Below are 15,926 nucleotides of genomic sequence, written 5' to 3' on the forward strand. Positions count from 1 at the left end.
CTCATCACTTGCCTCATTGTCATCAGTTTCCATTTGAAGGAAACTGATAACTCGCTAATAACCTCAAGTTTCTGTCATGGGCTTTTCCCATATGACAACACTTCCCCCCTCAAACACTAAACTGGCGCAGATAAGTTTTCCGAGAAGAGGGCCGAGTCCCGCAGCTGAAGACTTTCCCTCGCTGCTGCCCGTTTCAGGCTATCGGAAAGTTTAGCGTCTCACAGGAAACTGGCTCCGGTTGAAGGATGCAACCTGGAAGGAAGACAGCTTTTGTTTTTCTCTTTTCAAGGTCACAAGGTAATTGGCAGTGTTGCCAGCATGCTATGTTGGGTCCGTTCAAGGTGAAGCTTCCCATTCCTCTTCAAGGTAGATTCATAACAAAACAATGAAGGTGATGATAAAAATGGCTCCAGTGCTTAAGTGCCGACATGCACCTTCGGGAACTTAAGTCAACTCACGTGTGAAAACACCAGGAAGGGGATGTAGTGGTTATTATATACTCATAAACTTAATTACACTCATCTGGTCACTATAATCCCAAGGGAGTAGATGAGCAGTGAGTAAGCAACACACCTGACAGCATCAGATTAAACCCAATCAAAACGCAATTAAAGATGTGCTCAATAATGTAATATTTTAATCCCTGCATCCATTTCCATGACTTCTTATTCCCCACAAGGGTCGCTGGGGTGCTGGAGCCTATCCCCGCTGGGTTCAGGCAGTAGGCGGAGTACACCCTGAACTGCACGATCGCCAGCCAATCACAGGGCACACAGAGATGAGCAATGTAATAATTTCACCAAAAATGTAAAAAATAAATAAAATACATTTTCAGATGGAGGTCACTCAGACATCAAAATAGGCTCCACCCACTTGTTGCTGGGATATATGATATAGAATTATCAGTAAAATATTATTACAATATCAGTCAGGATATTTTTGATTACATTATGATTGGGCCTTATTCTATTTTTGTGCAATTTTATTACATTTTCAGGAATTTATTACATTATAGGGTGCTACAGGCCTCAAGTTTTTGTGCTAAAGCTGCTATTTTGAATTGCTCATAATCTCACTCGCAGGGACGTCATGGCAGGTGACTCAAGAAACCAAAATATTGCTTTTGCTCTCATCTGGAGACCAGAAGTCAGTTGCCATAGAAATTCTTCTTACAGTTTGTTTTTACACATGGTCAAATGCACACCTATCATTCTGGAAACAAGTTGAGATAAAGAAAAGACAAACAGAGCAGTGTGTTGCACTTTTCTGCTTCAATTTAGTTTGGCAGTCTCGTGGCCTTAACAGCAGTTAAATGTCACACACTTCACGAATATAAACATTTAACCACGATAAGAAGCAAAAGCGACTCTTTCCCTTTTGGGTTTAGAATTAAAATAATGAAACACTTCCTCCAAATGTCTCACTCCATCCTGTATGGACTTAACGCTTGGCAGTCAGCTTCTCATTGTGATTACAGTCAAGTAAAAGTAAAAGTATGGACGATTCCATTTCTGAGAAAGGCTTGCTTATCCTATCCTTTAAAAAATAAAAAATAAAAATTTAACCTGGACTGACATTGGTTGCTTTGGTGTATTTATTACATAAAAAACATAAATACAGAGTTTGACCCCGGCTTTTTAAACAATACAAAGGTGAAGAAATTAGCTTATTTCTTGTCGTCACTCCAGGTGATCTCGTAGTCAGCGAAGACGCTCTTCAACGTCTCTACTGAAATGGAGTGGTCTGCTTTACCAAAACCCTGGAAAAACAAAAGAAGCTGTACTCAAGCAAGAAACAACTAAAACCCATAGAAATATGAAAAAAATGGCTTACAGTGGACTCTCCAAACACCCTTATCTTTTTCTCCTGACTCTTGTGCTCTATCTTCCCTCCACCCAGGCACTGACACTCCATGCCCAAGGCCTCCACGGCTGGCTGGACTTTCTCAAAAATATGATCTGCAAATAATTCGGAGCACACCGTGAGTGGTTCTGAAAAGATAGCGGCTTGAAGTAGCCCATTCTACTGGACACACGGTGATCATTTCTGCTGAACTTTTAATTTTCCACTAAAAGGCCATCCTAGTTTGTGCGCGTGCACAGGTGTCAAAATCCAGAACCACCCTCGAAAGAGTGCCAAAATGTAATTTTACTTTGACTCCCTTTAAAAAAAAAAAAAAAAAAAAAAACAGCTATAAAAATAAGGAGAAAATGGCTAATTGTGCATGACTTGTACATTTTCACATAGGGACATTCTCACTTTTGTTGACAACAGTTTAGATATTAATAGTGGTGTGTTTAGTTATTTTTAGTAAATTTAGTACACAAGCTGCAAACTGACCAGTTTACTGGCAAGTTTATTTATTTACTGTGTAACAACGTGTGATGCAATTAATTATTTGCAAAAAAATTTGACTTTATAGCACAAATAAACGGTTCGAACTGTTGAATTTCTCTAATTTCCTAAAATGAAAGCAAGCTATAGATGCTGCTCTTCCCTAAAAAGGCAAAGCGCTGATAATTATAAATGCCCTTAAACTTGTCGCCGTTTACACTAAAGATAAGCATTTTGTTTTGTATTCATTGCAACGTGAAATGATCCTTGAACATTTTTGACACCTCTGCACTAGTGCTAAACTGTGACATTTCCATTGACTTACTGTGATACTCGGCACTTTTTGTACCGCGAACGATGTTTTTGCCGACATCGCCGTTTTTCACTTTCACTCGAACCAAAATGTACTTGAAGGTTCCCTCTGGATCAATCTCCACATCGGGGATTGCAGCCAGGGACTCCGACATGCTTACTTTCTGTTTCTATGACGTTTAGACCATAGACAAGAGGGCTCAGGAAATAAGGCCTTATAAGGATGCAATTTGTACTTCCGGTCTTAAAGGGACAGTCACCTTTTCCCACCTCACAAAAACAGTTTTATATAATTGCGCCCTCAACTGGTCAAAAGTGGAAGTAAAGTCAATAAGATGATAGATTAGATAGATAGATAGATAGATAGATAGATAGATAGATAGATAGATAGATAGATAGATAGATAGATAGATAGATAGATAGATAGATAGATAGATAGATAGATAGATAGATAGATAGATAGATAGATAGATATATGAAGTGGGGCCCAGCAAATTAACGAATCACAAAGAGAACAGAAGAAAGAAAAAAAAAAATCTGTTGTGGAAGTTCCAACAAAGCCAAACAAAAAAGTGAACTCTTCCTGAGGACCAATAAACGCTGTTGTATAATTTTTCAGAGGAACTGTGGGAGGTGAAAAGGTGTCAACAACATGCAAACTTCAAGTCAGCCATGCAGGAAGGAAACGAACTGTCACTTCTGGAAAGGCAGGCGGCCAGCCGGCAGGCGCCTCAGGTCCCGCGATTCACATTTCCCCCGTCCCAAGACACCCATTAAAGTACCAGTGCTGTCTTTGTAGTTGCTGCCATTGCATTGTGTTACATTTCCGTTCTTATCACTTTTTTTTTTTTTTTGCTTTCCACATGTCACTTTTTTTCTTATTGTTAAAGTGGTGTGTGCTAGTCTGTGCATTTCCCCTGACAATTCAAACACATCTATTCGTCTGTTCATCTTACAGGAATAAATCATCATGAAGTGCAATGTGTTCTAGCCACTCATATTTTGTCTTACTACACAAGAAATAATTGGTGGAAAATTTCAAGTTAAGGAATCAGCCATTGGGGGCGGCACAATTTGTTGAAACTGTCACCTAATAATTCATTTTTAAGGGTGTTAATTTTAAGTTTTCTCAATTTGCTTTTTACGTATCTTAAATGTTTGTGCTTCACATATGCACTCATGGTTAAGAGCAAAACTTATACAAGAAATCTTTATTAAAATGGGACAAACACACGTATTTCCACTATATTATTACAAGTAATAAAATATTGTTTGTTGCATTAATTATAAAAGGAATATTAGCATTCTTATTGTGTAGATCTGAATAATGTTATCAATAAAATCTTATACAATAATACGTATAAAAAGAAAATACTAAAAAATAAATTGAAAATTTATTAAATTATTATTATTTTTTTTTATAATTTGGAAATATAAAAATACTTTTGAACAGTTTAAAATTGACAATATCCCATTTTCAAAAATGAAAAAGACTAAAATAAATATTCCTGATCATTAGAAGGACAATAATGCTATCATCAGGCGCTTCCGGCAAATAAAATGAGACAATACCCCCCCCCCCACACACATGATTTTTTTTTTTTTTTTTTTTTTTTTTTTTTAAGGATACGATGTGGATTGGGCATTAGCTGCTAGGGTGGGTGGGAATTTCCAGCGAAAAGCTGACAACAGCTTCCCGGAAAGGTGGCCCACCCGGACGAGGGCCTATAAGAGCAGCTGCTGCTGCAACTTCCAGCCACAATCAACTCACTCACTCATTGACACTTGAACACTGAAGACTGAGAAACTCCTGCTATAAATCACTTCAAATGGTAAGTGTGGCCTTTTCTATGCGAATGCATTAGAATGCTGGAAATTGATTGACTTTAATTTTTTTTCTTTTTTTTTTTTTAGGAACTTTTCTGTGGATTACTTCAGAGCCGTGCATCCAAAATGTCCAGCTTGTGGATCATCTTGGCTTTTATTTTATCAAGTAGGTGCAAAATCCAACAAACCAACATTACTGTCAATTTTTTTGAAAATGTATTTATCAGTTGCATGGTTGTTTACCTCCATCCTCAGTGTTTTCCATGCAAGTTGAGTGCTGGTCCTACTTCTACCCCAACACCACCATGGACTGGGAGCACGCCCGAGCGTGGTGCCAGGAGCATTACACCGACATGGTGGCCATCCAAAACCAGGCGGAGATCGGCCATCTCATGAGCTGGCTGCCCGACAAGCCCACCTACTACTGGATCGGGATCCGGAAGATCAACGGCACCTGGACGTGGGTGGGCACCAACAAGTCCCTCACAACCGAGGCCACCAACTGGGCGAAGGATGAGCCCAACAACGGCGTGAGAGGCAAGATCTCCGGCGAGAGCGAGGATTGCGTGGAGATGTACACCAAGAGGAGCTCGCAGCCTGGGAAGTGGAACGATGAGAGGTGCAGGAAGAAGAAAATGGCTCTGTGCTACACAGGTAAGCGGAGATAACTGGAATTTTTTATTTTTTTTTAAAGTGTAGATGTTGTCAATGTTCAAGCATGTAACGTCCTTCTTCTTGTTACAGCTGCTTGCCAAAAAGATTCATGTGTCTATGGAGAATGTGTGGAAACGATAAACAGCCACAGGTGCCAGTGTTTTGAAGGCTTCTATGGAGAAAAGTGTGAGCATGGTAAGAATCTATTTTTCTTCATAGGTAGAAAAAAACAACAAATATTACATTACTGGATTACTAATTGTGTTAATATGCTTCATTTCAGTGGTTCAGTGCAACAAAAGCGAGCTGACAATCCCTCCCAAAGGCGACGTTGTCTGCATTGACAAGTATGGCAACTTCACCTTTGACTCGCTGTGTCAGTACTCCTGCGAGGAAGGATACCAGCTCAGTCGTCCGGAACCCTTAAGGTGCACCGCCACGAAAAACTGGTCACACCCGCCTCCGACATGTGAAGGTGAGAGGAAAATCCTCACAAAATAAACACAACCAAACTTTACTTCCTACATTCAAGAGTGCTGATTTCCTGTTTTTTTCCTCATGTTCTGCAGCCGTCCAGTGTCCTGCTCTTCTCCACTTGGACAACGGGACAGTCAGTTGTGGCGATGATCCAGATACGAGGTTCAGCTACGGGAACAGCTGCACTTTCAGCTGTGACCTCGGTTTTCGGCTTCAGGGGCCGAGCAGTGTGACGTGCACCTCGGCTGCAAAGTGGAGCGAGATGATGCCGCGCTGTGAAGGTGAGATGAGAGGATATGATATCATATATAATATAATATAAAATAAATGACGTTTGATAAGCTAAGCTAGCAAGATAAGCTAATACGTTCTACTATTATTTTTTTAAATTCCTCCTTCACCTCTCTATCTACAGCAATCACATGCCCCGCCCCGGAAGTTCCCAAAAACGGCCATATGAACTGCACCCCATCCCTCCTCCCAACCTGGAGCCCCTATCCTCACGATACGGTCTGCACCTTCAGCTGCCATGAAGGTCACGAACTCCAAGGCGCAGTCAGCATGGCGTGCACACACTTTGGCGAGTGGAACCTCGCGCCTCCAAATTGCACAAGTATGACAAGTGGATCAGATGGAGTGAAAAGATGCAAGTAGATGAGTTTGGTGGTCAGTCGTTGACGTTTAGTTGAACTGTTTGTGCAGAGTCCACGTCTGATGTGGGTGCTATTACGGCTGGTGCAACAATAGGGGGCGCTGTGTCCTTGTCTACTCTGTCTCTGGTCATGTGGATCCTGAGACGGATGAGGAGGAAAGCAACCAAGTTTGAGCTGAACAGGTAAGGCTGCCTATAAAGTTCATATCAATAGAGTCTACACAAATGATGACATTTTGTACTCATGTGCTGTCTTTTGTTTTTTCGTATAGCAACTCCGACGATGAAGACCATCCTCAAGTCTACAAAAACAGCATTGACAGCCTAATATAGGACAGAGATACATGACCAACCACGACCACGAGATCTTTTGAAAAGCTGAATTCCCAAAAATTATGATGCGCTTCTGTCATATTGCTGATATATTTCCTCCCAAAGGGAGTTTTGTGTTGAGCACATTGTTCTACACCTTTAGGAACACGCAGGAAGTGTGATGTTGCTTAAATAGTGCGCTGCCATGTAGGCTACTTAATAAGCTGTGAGTAATTTAGTGTATTTATGTAATATGTGACATTATTTATTGTAGCATTTCATATGAAATTTCCTCTATTTTTATTGTCAAAATGTTGTCTATTGCCGAGCTTTAACTCACTTTTATTATTTCCCCCCACTGTATGTATTGTATGAATGTAGTGAAGGCACTGAGTAATAAAAGATAAATATGAACAAAACAAAAAATGGAGTTTCTATCTAGTTATTACTATTAACATCGATCAAATTATTAGTTATCATCAATTGATGAAAACTACTCATTTGCACAATCACAAAAAAGTGAATACATTCCAAGATTTTTGGACATACAGTACTGTACTATTTTCATTGTGCAATACTGAAGAATTCCAGCATTTCACAAAGCATGTTCAACAAACATCGAGATTAACCCTGAACAGCGAGTTGATATAGATTGCAAGAAGAAACTTGTGTTTTCGGTTCCAGGAAAGCTGATTTGAGGTAGATTTATCAACTCAGAATAGTTTCACCTTAAGTTACCACAACACTAAAAAAGATCACATCAACCCTTCCGGTGTGACGTCACGTTGAAGTGCGCCCCTAGCGGTGGGAGGCAGGGCTTCAATCAAGGGGAGAATTAGAAAACAATCAGTGTGAGCTATAAAATAGGTCAAACAGTTGACCTATTTTCACGGTGGCTAGCGTGAAACTATGGCACAACTTTTTTGTTTGTTTGTTTTTGTAGTTAGCGGCTTCAAACGACGGTTTCAAAAGCGGTTCCAATGATTCGCAGTAATGTTGTGTCGTACTCGGGACGTTTTTTGTGACACTTGACATGCTTGACTGCTTCCGTTTTGTTTTATGTTTGTTTGTTAGTTTGTTTGTTTGTTTTTTACCCCTTTCAACTGAAAATCTTAATGCGATCACGTCACTCAGTCAGAGGTCGAGTTTTGGCAGTTGTGCCATCTGTTATTAAAAAAAAAAAAAAAAAAAGTACTTTGCAATCACAATAATATTATGAGGGGAAACTTTTTTTTTTTTTTTTTTTTTCAAAAAAGATGCTGACTACTATGCTCTCCACACAGTAAATTCGGTAGCGTAAATTTGACTCTATTTAGAGTTTTACAGTAATGTTTACATTTGATAGACTAAAATAAAAAATTGGAAAAAAATAATAAAAAAATAGAAGTGAACATAACAGAAATGGAGTTGTATTTTTTTTTACATTTAATTATTACTATAACATATCGATCAAATTATTAGTTATCACCAGTTGCTGAAAACTACTCATTTGCACAATATCAAAAAAGTGTGTACGTTCCAACATTTTTGGACATACTGTACATTATCACATATTTTCATTGATCAACACTGCAGGATTCCAGTGGAAAATAACGGTGGCCGACACAAAATATTGACACTTGAGGTACAATTTGGACATTTTCCCTGAGGAGTGTACTCACTTTTGTTGCAGAACTCGTGTTTTTCTCCCAACCCTGGAGTATCAGAGATGGGCAGCAGAGGAAGCAATTTTCAGATAAGATAGTCCATTATTATCAGTTTTGCAGTGGGGAGGAATGCATATCTGCATGAAGTCGTCATTGTTGTTTGACTGCCAAGACTGAGGGCAACACTGTCATTAATCATTCTTATGTAACCACTAACCATCATTCAACTTTTGGAGTATTTGATGCACAGACCATATTCTAAATGAGAGTTTGACTGCCATACAAATAAGATTTTTTCAGGTATGACTCATACCCACGCTCTTATCAGAGTTTATTGAAATGTTGAAATGTAGTAGCTGTCAATCATCACTTGGATTCACTCCGTGCGGAAACATCCAGGTATTGTCCTGAGGTCCCATAAGAGCGCCGCTCAATGCAGTCGACCACCACTGTCTAGCGTTCATTGGGATATTAGCGACTTGAACGTAATTTAGAAGATATTTTATTTCTATGGTGTATATCAAATAGCTTCCGCTATTTCAGGTAAGTGAAAATTCTCTTAGTAAGCAATGGTGAGTTATGATTATTGTCAATATTTCTGCTTTGCAGGTTACAGAAAATGAAGTGGATGCTGGTGCTGCTCCTTGGTGGGTACTACAATGACACTCGTCAGCCACTTTATTCAGTACAACCGCATAACCTAACCCTGCTTTGAAACCCTAACTTGTAACTGTAAATCTAGGTGCGCATTAAAAATAAACAAACAAATAAATAAATAAATAAATAAATAAATAAATAAATAAATAAATAAATAAAATTAACTTGGAACCCTAACTTGCATCACTAACCACTAACTCTGGCAACTCACTAGAAACCCAAATCATGTCTTGGAACAGTAATTCTGATTGAAACCATAAACCTAATTGCTTGAAATTAAACTTGGTCTGAAGCCCTCACCCAGGCTTAAAACCTAAATTTAAGACACTATCTTAAAACTTTCACCCTATCTGAAATGATCATTTGACACTTTCCACTTTTTCAAAACACTATTATCATTAAAAAAAAAAAAAACAAGAATGAAAAACATTATTTTATTATTACAATAGATTAAAATCGTACCTCAGTTTACATGTCACCCAACTTGTGAATTATTTGAGATACAAAGCATTTGCAAATTTGAGATACAAAGCTCGTGTCTGCTAGCGTAATGCTAATGTAAAAAGCTATTGATTGGCTAGCAAAACTAGCTTCAATGTCCTGGTCATTATAAACTTTTAAGCAACAGCTATTTGAACACAAGTGGTGTGTTCACCTCATTTAAAAGCATTTCTTTTAAATTCTTTTTTTGCCTTAAGAAAAATGGCTTGTGTCCGCTAGCATAATGCTAATGTGAAAAGCTATTGATTTGGCTAGTAAAACTAGCATCAATGTTCTGGTCATTCTAAACATTTAAACAACAGCTATTTGAACACAAGTGGTGTGTTCACCTCATTTAAAAATGACCAAAACCATCTCTAATTTTTAAAAATTAAAATGTCTAAATCCATATCAGGTGGCTCCCTAGCAGGGGTCAACTTGGGATGGACGTATCACTACTCCAACATCACCATGACGTGGACCGAGGCCCGAGAGTGGTGCCAGACGTACTACACAGACATGGTGGTCGTCCAGAACCAGGACGAGAACGCCGCGCTGGTCTCCTTCTTGCCGGACAGGAACCACAGCCCGTATTACTGGCTGGGGATCATCAGAATGCACAAGGACGGGGATTGGATCTGGATCGGGAATAACAGCACATGGGTCGGCGAGGAGTCGTGGGCGGAAAACGAGCCCAACAACAACCAGAGCTGGCCCGTGTGTGTGGAGTTCTATGTCAAAAACGGAGTCAACCGAGGGAAATGGAACGACGAGAAGTGCAGGCACAGGAAATATGCAGTGTGCTATCAAGGTCTTTAAATCAAGGATTTTTAAGTATAGTGTGTCACAGTTACCAAAAAAATGTACTCAAGTAAGAGTACTGTTACTTTAGAATAATATGACTCGAGCAAATTTAAAAAGTAAGTAAATATTATTTTTTAATTAGTGGTCAAGGTAAAAAAAAGAAAAAAAAAAGTTGGTTGACTCAAATTTGTATATTGCCCAACCATATAAATTTAACTAGGATAAACCAAGACAAAAATAGATTGCACAAGTAATAACAGCTTGAAATGAAAGTAGCGCAATGAAACAGATTATTTTTCACCAAAATACTCAAGTAAAAGTAAAAAGCATGTATGTTGTGTTAACTTAAATGGGATGTCACCCAAGGGGGCAGCCATTTTGTCGCTTGCTGTTGACTAAAAATAACATCACAGTTGCTCAGGGTTTAGCTAACGACCAATCACGGCTCACCTGTTTTCTGAGTTTGGTCATGTGACATTCCAAGCTGAGCCATGATTGGCCGTTAGCTGAGCAACTTGGGATGTCATTTTCACTTGACAGCAAGTGGCAAAATGGCTGCCCCCTGAGATGGGTAGCCATTTTACCGGCTGAACTTAAAAAGAAAAAAAAAAAGACGCTTTGAATTTGATGAATTAATCTTGTTTCTGCGACAGCTCAATGTAACGAGACTATATGTGGAAGAGGAAGATGCCAGGAGACCGTCAACAACGTCACCTGTCTGTGTGAGCCTGGCTTTGCAGGAGACACCTGTCAAACAGGTAAGGAGACTACAACACCATAGATCACTTCTTTAAGGTCATTTGAGGTCACTAAATATGACTGGAATGAAATTAATGTGACAGCCGTGTATCAGAGAATCCTCTTAAAACCCTTTTATCAGCACTAATTTCTTTATTTTGCTATTTACACGGTTTATTTTATTTTTTTTACATAAATATCCATTTGTTAAGCCTCGGTGCCCCCAGCTGCGGAATGCCACCCTCTATTCCACCCCAACGGAAACGTCAGCTGTGCAGAAGGAAACCACACCGTCAACTCCACGTGCCAGTTCACATGTCACCCCGGTTTCCTGAGGATCGGCTCGGCGGAGGTCACCTGCGGGACGTCGGCCTATTGGAGCGGCCCGAGACCCGTCTGTGCCAGTGAGCCAATCATTATTAACTGCATTTTTTTCCACAAATATTTTCCTTGGCATAACAGTCACTATTATTATTATTATTATTATTATTATTATTATTATTATTATTAATATTTCCCCAGGTTATAAATTCCTGCTGGTTGTAGTGGGTTGCGGAAGCCTTACGTTTTGCTGCAGCTGCTGCATGTGTGTTAGTTGGTTAAAAAGCAGGAAAAGTAAGTGTTTGCATGCACACTCAGGCGCAATGCAACACTTTGAGTGCAGACCATAATAATCTTTTTTGTTCTGGCAGGAAAGAAGCCAGGCCAAGTGAGGTAAGCGTTGATTTGTTGACGAAAACATTGATTATAATGGCCTTATATGTTCAAATTTGGTCAATTTGATATTTTTTCACAAACCGCGGGAGCCTCACGGCATAATTTCTCCTCAAGATTTAAAGGCGCAATGTGTAAGCAATCCTCGGTAGACAATAACGAGTGAATATAATATATATTAGATACATTTGAGTGGGACTGTTTTGTTAAAAAAAAATTGGTAGATGTTAGGATGTCCTTAAAAGTAGTGCTTTTGGCAACAACGTTATACAGTTTTATAAGCATGACAATTTCTTTTTTTTGTTTGTTTGTTTCTTTCACAGGTTGACCGAAGAAGCTGCAACTGTCAAGTGAAGTGGAGAAATGAAGATCAACCTGTGTTCATATAATCAATCATCAATCTACAGTTTAATTAAGCACGTGCATATGTTGTAGTCATATGTTCACTTTTAATCCTGCACAGACCAAAATGTGTAATGTAATCCATTAGGACAGACAAAGACATTTGGTCACATATTAACTAGGTTATTTAATTAACTACAATTATGTACTAGTTTTTATGTTGTCCACCAGATGGCGATATTTTTCCCTTTACACGTACACAGCCAAATTACACACGCTTGACTCTGCCTCACAACTAAAATCTACCTATAGGACTCTCAATAATAAAAGTTTAAAATCTCCAAATTATGAATAATATTTCATTTGTATGTTTGAGACTGAAGCCATTACCGTGGTATCAAGCTATGCGGTAATTTAATTTTACTGTTCTTTTCCATTATAATTGTTAATTATATCATTTGGTTTTGGGCAAACAGTATTATCTTATTAGAGATCCTGTTCTAAGTGCAGCGTGTAGTCAGTCACATCCCGTCCAGACTAGCTGCATCTCATGAGCGCAAACCAACCCCACCACCTGTTATCACTTTTCTTCACACACATTTATAACAGTGCTGGACAAACAAATGACTCATTAGTGTTTTCATGAGGCTGTGTCAGCGCCGTGATTCAAAGCAACGCCTTAGTTTGTGAAAGTGGACTCACATTATAGTACTGTACTTCTACACTATTTGTATTTACAGTAAACTTCCCTCCATCGCAGGTTCCATGCTTGTGTTCCTTCTATTTTGTGGATTTTTTTTTTTTAGCGTTAATCCCACTATCGACCGCTAGATGGCGACACATTTATTTAAGTTGAGACTGTTCATTTGAAAGAAGAAGAAGAACGAAACAGGAAGTATTGTAGCAAAATGCCAAATGTAAAAAAAATCCTACTTTTTTATGCCTACAGAAAATGAGATTGTTCATTTATAAAATATATCTTTGGGCATTATTATTGATGTATACTGTCCACGTAGAATAAATATATACCTGTAATATTGTCTGACTATTGTACGTGTTGCGTCATCATTTGCATTCAAATATCTTGGAATCAGTATCTGACTACTCAATTGTTGATGACTCAAGCTGGCATTGGTCTGAAAGAAAAAAAGTGCTATCGAATGTCCCTACAATCGTCATTTCAATGGCCAGACCATGTGGCTCAGGGGTATGACAGCGGGTGAGAAGAATTTGATCTGATTGGCAGAAAAGTAACAAATTGTTCTGCTGGAGTCGGGCACTTCCTGTCTGCCAGGAAATGCACATTAATGAGGGCTGAAGAGCACTCAAAGTTCAGCCGATACACGTGAATAACACAGTTTCAGGTCAGAAGAGCAACAACGTGTATCACCACCAAGTGACAATATCAGGGGTTGTGTTATTATTCACTGGGGATAGGGACCAAGTAAAATAAATAAATAAAATAAAATTTAAAAAAAAGTAATTTTCACTCTTACAATGTTCAAAATTGTCCTCCAAAACTGTCTAGTTTCAACTGTAAACGCATTTCAACATATTATATTTAACAGTTTAACATAATTGCAAGCTAATTTTACGTCATGCTGAATTTAAAAATAAACATATTATGACTTGATGGTCTTGATCAAAAGCTGGCGGGTCCTTGTTGCAGGGTAGATTTAAAGCACACTTCTGCCCTCTCCTGGTAAACATTTAAAAACATTTCGTAGCCGCAGCTAAAGTATAATACTAATCTGTTCGTCTTATTTCTTTAAGAAAAATGTGTCTTACAGAATAAAAGTCGTATTGTTTTATGAGAGTAAAGCTGTATTTATGAAATTCAGTTGTTTGTGACTTTCTTTCCTTGTGAGTATTTACTTTAATACCATATTCAAAAGATTGTGACTTTATCTGAGAAAAGGATAACTTACTTTATCCATATGATTATGACGAAATATTTGTTCTTTTTCTTGGAGAAAATACTTCCATTTTGCAACACTACAAAACAATGCTATCATCATAAGAAAAAAAAGGAAACTTTTTAACTATGTTACGTTTGTTCTATTCAAATGGGTTAATTTTTTCTTTTACATAAAAGTTAGGTCTACTTTAAACTGCACAGAATTATTGATATACTAAGAATAAAATGACACAAACAGGAACTGAAACAATTATAAGCCTACCACGATAACACAGAAGCAAAAAAAAAAACAAAAAACAAAAAACAAAAACAAAAAACTCAGTTGACCAATTTACGGGCCAGAAGACATTTTTCATTGTAAAACAAACTCTCACGTCCCGACAAGTTGGGATAAACATAGCTTGACAATTACTGCGTTAAATAAATAAAAACCTTTTCTATTATGCCAGGTCTTTGGCGACATCTAGTGGCATCTTAGTGGTATAGAAAAAGTACAAACAAACCAAAAAAAAAAAAAACTACAAATAGGGGAGCGTTGTCATCCAGCAGCTGGTGATGGGTTCCAAATAAAATGCAAGGTGGATTGGTGAATAGCGAATGGGGTTGACTGTATCATGCTGGCGGTTATCTGCGCATCTTCAGCGCAGCGTATTCATCTGTGCTGGCGCTGCAACAGCATGAAGCCAATTATTAGCACTTAAAAGGGAGAATGTGCGTGTGTTTGTGTGTGTGGCCTGCTTCTTGGCACGGACCCTGCAATAAATAACGGCACCGCTGACAGGAAACTGTCGGCTACCTTGAGCATAATAACGAGGTTATGGCCACCAACTGTGACCGTATGATCGCAGCTCGAGTGTTGTTCCAAAAACCCTCATCATCACTGCTGACAACTATGTGTGTGCGGGTGCGTGTGTGTGCGTGCACGCAGGAAGGGGGGTGACCACCTTGGCCCTCCTCCTTTGGTTTGGCTCCTATCCCGCCAACTCGCTCATTCTCCGATCATGCCAACCCCCACAACCTCGCATGTCCACTGATTGCCATTCGCAAATTTGTCTATTTGCGGATTTTGGAGGAACGGTAGCTCTGTTGTTTGCTGAAAAATTCACCTATTACTATTTTTGTGCTTAGTTCAAAGCCATATCCAATGACCCGGTATTTGTGCACGGACAGGCCGCATAGAGAGACATTTAATTTTATTTATTTATTTATAGTGGGAATAAAAGTCATTAAGTGCCCTGTGATTGGTTGGCGACCAGTTCAGGGTGTACCCCGCCTACTGCCCGAAGCCAGCTGGGATAGGCTCCAGCACCGCCTGCGACCCTTGTGAGGAGTAAGTGGTCAAGGATATGGTTGGATGGATGGATAAAAGTCATTAATGTCCCAAAAGATGGGGGAACACTGATAAAATGTTTGGTTTGAGGTCATGTTGTGGAAACTAAGTGCCAAGCAACAATGTGGAACTTAGGGGAGGTGCTTCATTTAGTCAGGAAAAGAAAAATGTTCTTAATCACTGTCTTTTGACATCCAAAGGTATATAATTTACCAGCACAGGAATACAGTTTTTCCAATTGTTTCCAGTTTTTTTTTTTTTTTTTTTACCAAAAAAAGTTGTATTTCTTTCAAGAATAAATCTTGACCAGAATAAAGCCGCAACATTCCAAGAACAAAGTTGTATTTTTAAAATTCTAAAATACGACTTTTCCTCCTTTTGACTTTAGTATCACAATATTGTGACTGTCTTGAAAAAAAATATGACTTTATTAATGTAAGACATTTTTACAACTTTATTTGTGAAAATTTCTAAACTAAACTATTCTCCTCTGAAAAATGTGGATGGCATATCACTACATATATTTTTTAATAACTTTCTCATTATTATGGCATTTAGATGTGAATATATAATAGTTATATTTAATGTGACTTTCACTCCTCAATTTGGACTTCACATTATTGTGACTACTTTGGAAAAATAATTTTTTCCCTTAAATGTTTTTTTTTGTCTTGAAAATAATGACTATTCTCACATTACAACTTATCTCATCTAAAAAATGTGAATGTC

At 38.5% G+C, this 15,926-nt stretch overlaps 3 protein-coding genes and 1 long non-coding RNA gene across 4 annotated transcripts; 2 read left to right on the top strand and 2 right to left on the bottom strand.

The window, feature by feature from the left end:
• Positions 1–1,576: 1,576 nt before the first annotated feature.
• On the bottom strand, positions 1,577–2,872 carry LOC144027194 (14 kDa phosphohistidine phosphatase). The gene is made up of 3 exons (XM_077534523.1): positions 2,660–2,872; positions 1,834–1,958; positions 1,577–1,759 (listed from the first exon to the last, which is right to left on the bottom strand). The coding sequence occupies exons 1-3, from the start codon at positions 2,799–2,801 to the stop codon at positions 1,667–1,669; spliced, it is 360 nt and encodes a 119-aa protein (XP_077390649.1). The 5' UTR covers positions 2,802–2,872; the 3' UTR covers positions 1,577–1,666.
• A 1,553-nt stretch (positions 2,873–4,425) lies between these two features.
• Positions 4,426–6,982, top strand: sele (selectin E). The gene is made up of 9 exons (XM_077534504.1): positions 4,426–4,478; positions 4,561–4,639; positions 4,729–5,127; positions 5,218–5,322; positions 5,411–5,602; positions 5,697–5,885; positions 6,020–6,217; positions 6,307–6,439; positions 6,529–6,982. Exons 1-9 carry the CDS (start codon positions 4,476–4,478, stop codon positions 6,587–6,589), a joined length of 1,359 nt encoding a protein of 452 aa, XP_077390630.1. The 5' UTR covers positions 4,426–4,475; the 3' UTR covers positions 6,590–6,982.
• On the bottom strand, positions 4,472–6,330 carry LOC144027176 (uncharacterized). The gene is made up of 3 exons (XR_013285392.1): positions 6,123–6,330; positions 5,490–5,877; positions 4,472–5,070 (listed from the first exon to the last, which is right to left on the bottom strand). It is a non-coding gene; the product is annotated as an uncharacterized LOC144027176 (long non-coding RNA).
• A 1,759-nt stretch (positions 6,983–8,741) lies between the features above and the next one.
• Positions 8,742–12,682, top strand: LOC144027627 (L-selectin). The gene is made up of 7 exons (XM_077535313.1): positions 8,742–8,861; positions 9,767–10,162; positions 10,809–10,913; positions 11,106–11,297; positions 11,416–11,508; positions 11,586–11,607; positions 11,931–12,682. Exons 1-7 carry the CDS (start codon positions 8,834–8,836, stop codon positions 11,959–11,961), a joined length of 867 nt encoding a protein of 288 aa, XP_077391439.1. The 5' UTR covers positions 8,742–8,833; the 3' UTR covers positions 11,962–12,682.
• The last annotated feature ends 3,244 nt before the right edge of the window (positions 12,683–15,926 follow it).

The sequence above is a fragment of the Festucalex cinctus genome, chromosome 10, assembly GCF_051991245.1.
Source record: "Festucalex cinctus isolate MCC-2025b chromosome 10, RoL_Fcin_1.0, whole genome shotgun sequence".
NCBI classification, from domain to species: Eukaryota; Metazoa; Chordata; class Actinopteri; order Syngnathiformes; family Syngnathidae; genus Festucalex; species Festucalex cinctus.